This window comes from Anoplophora glabripennis, unplaced genomic scaffold (assembly GCF_000390285.2).
Source record: "Anoplophora glabripennis isolate ALB-LARVAE unplaced genomic scaffold, Agla_2.0 scaffold452, whole genome shotgun sequence".
In the NCBI taxonomy this organism is placed as follows: Eukaryota; Metazoa; Arthropoda; class Insecta; order Coleoptera; family Cerambycidae; genus Anoplophora; species Anoplophora glabripennis.
Genome location: NW_019416538.1, coordinates 416,913 through 427,039, shown reverse-complemented (window position 1 = coordinate 427,039; position 10,127 = coordinate 416,913). Strand labels below are relative to the sequence as shown.

Genomic DNA, 10,127 nt, shown 5'->3' with positions numbered 1-10,127 from the left:
AAAATTACATTCGAAATATTATATTAATTGAAAAAAAACCATACCTCATCAGGGATCGAACCCCGAACCTTTAGATTAGTAGGACAACGCGTAACGCTTTAAGCCACGAGACCACATCCATTTAGTTTCGATAACCTGGCTTATATACTTAACGTTGTGCCTCTTGTGATATAAACAATAATTATAATGAATGTATTGGCAGACGGCTGGATACTAATAATAATATTATTGGCATATTTTGAAGAATTATCAAAAACAATAAAAAATAAATTGTTGCATATTTAAAAAAGACCTATTTTTATCTGTAAGATTAGAGAAAGTATAGTGCTGTAAAGTATTTTCTCCATGGTAATGATTTATACATTCGTGAAAAAACTGTTTTCCTCATTTATTTGTTTAAATAGAAAAGTTAGCTAATAAAAGTACTTGACTCACTATATGAGAGGTGTTTTGTATTATGTTCCTTTAGACAATTTTACAATAATCTCGCGGATAGGACTTTTTTCGAGTAAAAATTTAATTTGCTTGGTCTAATTGATGCAGACAGAGGAAACGTGAATTGCAAATTTGTTTTATTAATAGAAAGTTTATAATGCCAAATGGGTAAAAGTGGCGGTTTCCGTGTTGGGTAACTATTGATTTAAGTAGTTGCGGCATGAATATATGTTTACCGATTGAGTTATCCAATGCAGTCATCGATTATCATTTTAATTTTTAATAAAAAAAAGTGGTTACAATAACATGCTTTTGGTGTTTTGCTGTGAGAATGAGATAATTATTTTAGAAGCCTTTACCCATTTATCTTGTATATTAATTATCTGTGGGATAATGTAAAATATACTGCCATAAAGCAATTAATTGCTGCCTAAATTAGGTACCAGCGAGGAAATACTGTGTAATTTACGTCGGCTTAAATTTCTAATATTAGAATAGGAAAGGAGTCGCGACACTAAGTACCGGTAGAAGCGACAAAGTGTGACCGAACGAAATTTGTGTAGAGCCATTTACACCAGGAAAATTAGCGAAAATAAAAGAGAAACTCGAAAATAGTCTTATCCGCTAGATTATTGTAAAATTGTCTAAAGGAACATAATACAAGACATCTCTCGTCTCGTGAGTCAAAAACTTTTATTAGCTAACTTTTCTATTTAAACAAATAAGTGAGGAAAACAGTTTTTTCACTTTGCAGGGAAAACCATCAATTTTAGCGAAAAGTGACTCTCAGACAGCTTATAGGGAGTAAAATTATCTACAAAATGAGACTTGTTAAATTAAAATCGGTTAATAAACAAAAAAGTTATTGCAAAAAAACAAGAAAAGTGCCCATTTTTTAATTTGTTTATAACTATCGCATTTATTGTTAAAATTTTATAAAACCTATGACAAGTTGAGGGTTTTGTCATACTTTAAAAGTGTGCCAAAAGTGGGCGCTGTAGGTGCAATAGTTTTCGCACAATTCTATTTGTTTATAGCGGAGGCTCCAAAAGTTATGAACTTTAAGCCTCTGTACAGACGTTAATTTTCAATCAAACATGATTCTGAAAGCGTCATTGTAATCTTAAAGACGCAATTAAGCGACCTATTAAAAAATATCACCGTTTTTTTGACATTAACATTCTCAAATTGTGCATTAAAAAACCGTGCGTTTTTCGCTTATAAACAATTTGAATAACATTGTTGCTATTTATGCTATCTCACCGAAAATAGGTGCAATGGATAGCTGGAAAAAAAATACAGTTTTAAAATAAAAAAAGTGCCCTCTACGACCAACAGGAGCCAAGATAAGAATCTTTTTTTAAAAAATCGTAGCGCAATTGTTTATAAATATTAAGACTTGAATTTTTCGCAAAATAAAGTTTACGACGTAAACTACGATTTCCCGTGAATTGCATTGAAAAATGTGGAAAATTAACGACTCACGAGCCCTTTAAAGAGAAGGTACTCGCTAAGTAAACTGTCCGGCGTGATGATGGGGGAAGCTCGTCCAATCGAGTCGCGCGCGCGAAAAAAGTGAAATCCTATTCATCGTAGAAACTTTTTTTTTTTAAACTGGGGTAGCTCGACGAAAAAATAACAATGGGCATATTTACGAATTCGTAGAATAGCCCTGAACCCCAGAAAAAATGCATCTTTTATAATTAATTTTTTTTAATTTACAAAAATGTCACAAAAATTATTGTTAAACGAAATATTAATTAAAATTTCAATTTCGGAATTATTTTACTATTATTAAATAAATAAATGAAGCTATCGTTCATTTAAAAAGTTATTTTTTTTACATATTAAGGCAAAGTAAACTTGTTTTTTCAATATTTTGTTAGCTATTTAATTACGATTTAAATGTAAAATTAAAGTAAAAATTCATAAATTATTTTCAAATTATTATTTCTCATAAAAATAGAAAAAATTTTAAATTTTAAATTGTATTATATTGCATTATTTATATCTATTATTGAAAATGGTTGTGATTAATATTTTTTGAATTAATTTTGATGTTGCAATTTTTTTTTTAATTTATAATTAATATAATAAAAAAACTTTATATATTAAAATTTCAAGGAGTTAAAATTGTAATTTTATCGACCGCATTATTTTTATTAATATTTTTTAATTTTGAGAATTTTGCAATAAATTCAAATGCTTTTTATTCTTTTTTAAATCTTTTAACAATAAATAATAATTTGAAAATAATTTGTGAATTTTTACTTTAATTTTACATTTAAATCGTAATTAAATAGCTAACAAAATATTGAAAAAACAAGTTTACTTTGCCTTAATATGTAAAAAAAATAACTTTTTAAATGAACGATAGCTTCATTTATTTATTTAATAATAGTAAAATAATTCCGAAATTGAAATTTTAATTAATATTTCGTTTAACAATAATTTTTGTGACATTTTTGTAAATTAAAAAAAATTAAGTATAAAAGATGCATTTTTTCTGGGGTTCAGGGCTATTCTACGAATTCGTAAATATGCCCATTGTTATTTTTTCGTCGAGCTACCCCAGTTTAAAAAAAAAATAAGTTTCTACGATGAATAGAAGCCGAGATATAGCAAAATTTAGAGCGCGCACCTATTTAAACTTTGGATTTAACTTTTCTCGCCAGCGCTACCGCTTGGACGAGCTTCCCCCACCACCACGCCGCCGGCCGCCGGACAGTTTACTTAGCGAGTACCTTCTCTTTAAAGGGCTCGTGAGTCGTTAATTTTCCACATTTTTCAATGCAATTCACGGGAAATCGTAGTTTACGTCGTAAACTTTATTTTGCGAAAAATTCAAGTCTTAATATTTATAAACAATTGCGCTACGATTTTTTAAAAAAAAATTCTTATCTTGGCTCCTGTTGGTCGTAGAGGGTACTTTTTTTATTTTAAAACTGTATTTTTTTGCCAGCTATCCATTGCATCTATTTTCGGTGAGATAGCATAAATAGCAACAATGTTATTCAAATTGTTTATAAGCGAAAAACGCACGGTTTTTTAATGCACAATTTGAGAATGTTAATGTCAAAAAAACGGTGATATTTTTTAATAGGTCGCTTAATTGCGTCTTTAAGATTACAATGACGCTTTCAGAATCATGTTTGATTGAAAATTAACGTCTGTACAGAGGCTTAAAGTTCATAACTTTTGGAGCCTCCGCTATAAACAAATAGAATTGTGCGAAAACTATTGCACCTACAGCGCCCACTTTTGGCACACTTTTAAAGTATGACAAAACCCTCAACTTGTCATAGGTTTTATAAAATTTTAACAATAAATGCGATAGTTATAAACAAATGAAAAAATGGGCACTTTTCTTGTTTTTTTTGCAATAACTGTTTTGTTTATAAACCGATTTTAATTTAACGGATCTCATTTTGTAGATAATTTTACTCCCTATAAGCTGTCTGAGAGTCACTTTTCGCTAAAATTGATGGTTTTCCCTGCAAAGTGAAAAAACTGTTTTCCTCACTTATTTGTTTAAATAGAAAAGTTCGCTAATAAAAGTTTTTGACTCACGAGACGAGAGATGTCTTGTATTATGTTCCTTTAGACAATTTTACAATAATCTAGCGGATAGGACTCTTTTCGAGTAAAAATTTAATTTGCTAGGTCTAATTGGTTTGAGGTCACAAAGTGAAAACATTGTTCGATTGAATTAAAATTAATAGCTACCATAAGCTGTAAAAGAATAAGTAACAAAAATTAGAGCAGAATCAAACTGACAGTAATCCATGAAGTCAATGTCAAATCATTAGAGAATCTCAGGAACCGCTAGATGGCGTTGCAAAGTTCAAGATGTCGCAAGAACATCTACAACAGTTGTGCTTTGAGTTCAATTTCCATTTAGGATAACAAAACAAGCATTTTTAGGCATAACAATGAAGAGTTACCCATCTGGAATATATAGTTTTGCCTTCATCGACTCACCTGAAACAAACTTGCCGTCAGATCTTCCAACTCGGCCTCCACGTCCTGCCTGATCCTGCTGAGCCTCGTCAATTCCTGATCCCTCAACTTGAGCTCCTTATTGGCTTCCTTCAGCTCGTTCTGCAGCCTGAGAAAGGCCTGTTCCTTGACCTCCACCACGGACCTAGACCAGTCGATCTGATCGCCGCTAGCACCGCTCTTGGTGTCGCTGTCGTTGTCCTTCATCTCATACCCGGATATCTCGTCGTAAGCGGCGAGCTCATCAGTGCATTTCTCAATGCCCAGGTCGCTGTACACCGAACTGTCCGAGCTGTTCCTGTGCATCACACCCAGGTGCCTAACCTTATCGGTTATGGTGGCGATGTCGGAGAAGGAACCGAAGGTGCCGGGGTCGTGGTCGTTGAAGAGCTTCCTTGTGACGTGGTCCCTGATGGTGATGTCCGGCTCGTCGATGTCGACGTTGTCTTCTTCGTCGGTGGTGTAGGACTCGTCGCCCGTGGTGCCGGTGGACCCGGCTCGTTTGTGTTTGAGGAGGTTCCCCACGGTCTTGGGCACCATCAAGAGGCCCTCGGTGATCGAGCCCTTCTTGGTGTTGGGTGGTTCGCTGCAGGCGCTTTCCTGGTCGCCCTTCATCGTGGCTTGTTACCTGGACGAGGCGTAGGACATCACAGGATCTGGAAAGAGAAACATGTTTGGGTTGAAACGGTGTCTGCGGAAACGTCATTTTTTTAAGTCAGTGTCAAAGTGCATTGGAACTACGCAAAATTGGGATTAGAGCTATTAAATACAGAGTAAAACTTTAATGATCACTTGAAAAGTAATTAACAAAACTAACTGTCTTCTAGTTTCATAAACTTAGAGATTCGCAGTTTTTTAGAGTGTTGTGGTAAAAGTGATGGCTGCAGTTATTTCTCAAGTGTTATTTATGCTTAGTGGCAACAGCCGCTATCTGTTGAACATCCATCAGCGTAAGATACGGGAATATTAGATTGAAAGACCCACCCCAATGACTCCGTGACTCATGTAAAGTAGCGCTCTTGGGATCAATATCGGGGGGGCGACCTCCTGCAACCCTCGAGAGGGTGTGTTATTTATAGCATAATAAATGGATGTTAAGGCCGGTACATTTTTTTACCAGCCGCCCCGAAAGGCTTTGAAACGCTTCAGGGAAGCCATAAATCAGAAAGTCGTTAGGTGTGAAGCAATGGCTATGGCTTAGAGTTGATTTTGCGCTACCTATTAGGTAGTTCATTTGCGCTAATAGGCTAGGCTAACTAGGATATTGTTTTGTCCGACATTCTCGGGATAGAAGTAACAATCCATGCTCTCAGATAATTTTAAAATCGTGATCCCCATTATTATTCTATTTCTTAAAAAAGTGTGACTGAATAAATGTTATTCTCGTTGTTATTTACACACGTGTAGAGTTCGTAATCCAAGGTCTTTAGAAATCTCAAACAATCACTAATATTTTTTTAAATGTAGATGCTATTGTTACAAATAAACCAACGTGTTTTTAGTTTTCGTAATATTCCTTTCTGCAGTAGCGTAGTAACATTTGAAAATTAGGAGTTAGAAATAACATTTTTTGTGTATTTTTAAAACTAAAAGGTTAGTAACATTATTAATTATTTGTTCTCACGAAAAATTGTGTGTCTATTAATTTCAATAAGTTACACTGAATACAAACAAAAATAAATGTAAGCAAAACCACGAATTTCCATTTCCCAGAATAAATAGATTAACTAGAACCAACTTGCCCACCCACTGCGAAAGATCACGAGCCGCCGCTGCGTATTTGCTTGGAACCCGCAGAGGTTTACTACACATTTATTTTAGATATGAATAAATAATATCAAGACGGGCGTATTCTTGCCAGAATTTCTAAAAATACAATTCGCGTGTTCCCCGTTAGCCCAGCGTTATTATTAATTCTCGGAAGCTCGAGCGGGGTCAGATTTGCTTTTAGCATGCAAATTGATTCCGGCAATGGCCAAATTGATCTGATAACGCTTGAGTTATGACATATACAACTCGTTTGTAATTTAAAAAGCAGCAAATAGCCGCAGGTATGGCATTCGCTGCGCGTATATCATATTCTTGAGACATTGTTAAAGTCGTGCAATTCTGACATCGCTATGTTGTGCTTTCGTCGTTATCTTGACGAATATAAACCACCAGCCTGCAATCACCACATCGTGGGTGGATAGGAAGGGAAACTCTTTCTCTTCGCCCTCAAAATTAACACTATTTAGAGTTTCTCTTGTGTTAAGGTAGGCAAAAATCGATTGGATCACACCCGCAATATCTAACAAACAGGACCACCAGACATATACCGGTTTTGAGCTTAGGAAATGTTGGGAAAATTGTAGGTATCAAACTTCCTTGAAAATAATTCTAATTTGTTACGGTGCAACTAGTAATGAATTTTGTTTAAAGAAACACCATTAAGGATGAGACGCTATTGTTACTTAATATAATTACATAGGTGTAGTAGCCATAGTGGGTATAATTACGAAAATATAAAATTTTTTTATATAATTATGTTTATCTTCGAGTTATAAACCTGTTTTTAAACATTGAGCATGAATTTTATGACTTGTTTAAATAAATGTTCGATGGGTATTGTTGTTTGAAAGAAAATCTACCATATTTTGATTTAAAATGTTTACCCTCTCACTCTCAGGTCTTGTATTATTTGAAACAAAACAAGATGATCTTTATAGTTGTTTTTTCTAGTCCGGAGCAGAATTTTTGATAATAACATGATGTAAAACTGTATCCTTTATCTGCTTTAATAAAGATACGGAAGAATAACAATCGTGCGAATGAAATTTATGTCATCCAGATTACTTTTATGATTTGTTTTTTGAGGTTCTATGGATTTTTTACTGTTTAGTTATTGGGCAGTGCCAAGAATCGCAAAATAAAAAATACATAATATTGCAGCAATATTTTTTAAGCTAACAAAAAATTTGTATAGGATTGTTTAGGGAGATACTTTTTATCCTTTTCAGTATTTATTAGCCGTACTGTAAGATTAAAATTTAGCCTCGTTTTTTTAGATAACTGCTCCACATCTACATTTCTGATTAATTTGTTTAAATATGTGCCACAGTTTAAAACGATAAGGATAATAATTAATCATTTGAAACAATGATACCAACATATAAATATCGTTTACGTCAACTAATCTGTAGATAGTATGCATATTGTTTCTCGTGCATATATGACTTTGTACCTTCTAAATATATTTAATGCAAGAAAAAACCTATTTTGTTAAGAGATAATTGTTTTAAATATTTATCGCCTTCAATGATGCGCAATTTGCTGGGATCGATTTCGACAAATCAACCAAATTCCTAAGCAAGAATTTAAATTGATAACCACCTCCTTTCTAACAATACCAGAACAATTCTTTAGCTTTCATTTTCTGTAAAATTCGTCCACTTTCTCTTCTTGTTACGCTGTTCGTTGCTATTTTAGCCTGTATTGGCAATAATCGCGAAGACCAAGCTCGATTTTGATGTTACATTTTGCCACGAAGACCGTAATCTAACACTTATTTATTTGCATGTTAATTGGCGCGTGGCACCCAGTTCAAGCCTCCTATTTTTTTAATCTACATAGAGTGAAAACAACCCGCGGCGACTGTGTGCCAGTTGCCGTGTCAAAAGTGAAACTTAGGTTTTGTGGAACGACACAGAAATTTAATAAACGATTTGCAAGTGCATTGTTTGTCGGTTATAATTATATAAATCGTTCGTTATTGTTGAAATAACAATTACGGCGTATTGTATTTACGATGCAGGTTTGCTATTGTTCGAGTTTTTAGGTCTAGCCATGGTCGGACTGGCCCGATATGCCAAGGGGCCCTTCGAAGATTCAGAGGCGTCAGATGACTCGTGTCTTAATTCGTTTTTTTTTCGGTGTCGTACTGTCGTAACTCATCGTTACAAGTTAATCGAGGGTTACGCAGGAGTCAAGAAAAAAACGGCTTTAATTGAGAAGACGCGAGGGTTTAATAGCCTCAGTTATGTCCTCATTAAGTGGAAATATTCAGAAAGTCCGCATAGCAGGGCGCAATATCTTCTAGTTTGCGGTCGAAATGAAGTTTGCATCACGTGGAATTCGGTGAACGTTACACAACCGCTAAGGTGCGGTGTCTCCTTGTGTATTTCATTTTTGTACGCTAACAATCGAAAAGGATATGGTATAAGGAGTGTCTACAATGCGTGGTAAAGGAGAAAAAAGTTTTTTATCACTTCTCTTCCAATAAACGCTTAATGTTTAAAGTAATATGTAATGGTCCCTCCGGATTTTGCGCATCTTTAGAATCTACTCATCTCAGAAGAGTTGTTGACCCGCAGTATGATAGTTGATAAACGTGTTGGGACTGTTGGGCAACCTCAGTCTAAATTTTGATGAATTCGGGAAGCTCCTTCGAACGCAGAATGAATTTTGGAATTTAACAATTATGACATAAGTGACTGAATAAAGTTTAAAGAAAGACTTATAGAACTCATATTATACTAAATTTTTAACTGTCTCAATTTTGTTATAGTTTGCCCTCGATCTAACGTACTAAACATATTTAGCGTGGTATTAAACACTCATTATAACATTTTATTCCATCTGATGCAACTATATGTCAGCAATCGTCTCCTTTCTTATATAAAGCATTGTTTTCCATATATATCTTCAACCATATTCATATTCTATATATTATTACATACATATGCAACATATGTACCACGGAATACAAATGTCCTTTTTACGCGGTCGTTGTTTGGTGTTAATATTTTTATTTACATACCGCTCCCTATTGGATATTGATTGATCGCAGAAAATATGCCATTGAATGTTTAGAGTTTGCTACATGCATATTTTAAGGCGGCATTCCGCAGGCATACAGGGTGATTTTTAAAATTACAAACATTTACCAACATGTATTTTTTTAAATACATCCATCCAGTTGTACAATTTGAAAACCGTTGTCCGCATGGAAGGTAATCGTATATAATATAGGCCAAGCAAATAAAATTTTTACTCGAAAAAAGTCCTATCCGCGAGATTATTGCAAAATTGTCTAAAGGAATATAATACAAGACATCTCTCATCTCGTGGGTCAAAAAATTTTATTAGCCAACTTTTCTATTTAAACAAATAAGTGAGGAAAACAGTTTTTTCACGAATGTATAAATCATTACCATGGAAAATACTTTACAGCACTATACTTTCTCTAAACTGACAGATAAATAGGTCTTTTTTAAATATGCAACAATTTATTTTTTATTGTTTTTGATAATTCCTCAAAATATGCTAATAATATTATTACTGGTATCCAGCCGTCTGCCAATGTATTCATTATAATTATTGTTTATATCACAAGAGCCACAACGTTAAGTTTATAAGCCAGGTTATCGAAACTAAATGCACATGGTCTTGTGGCTTAAAGCGTTACGCGTTGTCCTACTAATCTAAAGGTTCGGGGTTCGATCCCTGATGAGGTATGGTTTTTTTTCAATTAATATAATATTTCGAATGTAATTTTTCATCGTCCACATTTCAAGACAAATATTTCCGCACCAGTTGCTGGTCACGAAGTGAATAATTTCTCACAGTGTTGCCAAATATCTGCTGATTCGAGGCGCGCTAGATTGCTTGTTAAATTCTGCCAGAAAATCGTGAAATATAAAATACAGATAAGT

General features: G+C 34.0%; 1 protein-coding gene across 1 annotated transcript in view; it reads right to left on the bottom strand.

Moving 5' to 3' along the window:
- Positions 1 to 4,416: 4,416 nt before the first annotated feature.
- LOC108912503 overlaps positions 4,417 to 10,127 on the bottom strand; it is a gene marked incomplete at its 3' end in the record, with an annotated part of 23,031 nt that continues 17,320 nt past the window's right edge. Inside the window, 1 exon segment of the mRNA XM_018717741.1 lies at positions 4,417 to 5,090. Coding sequence (XP_018573257.1) covers positions 4,417 to 5,049 — 633 coding nt within the window.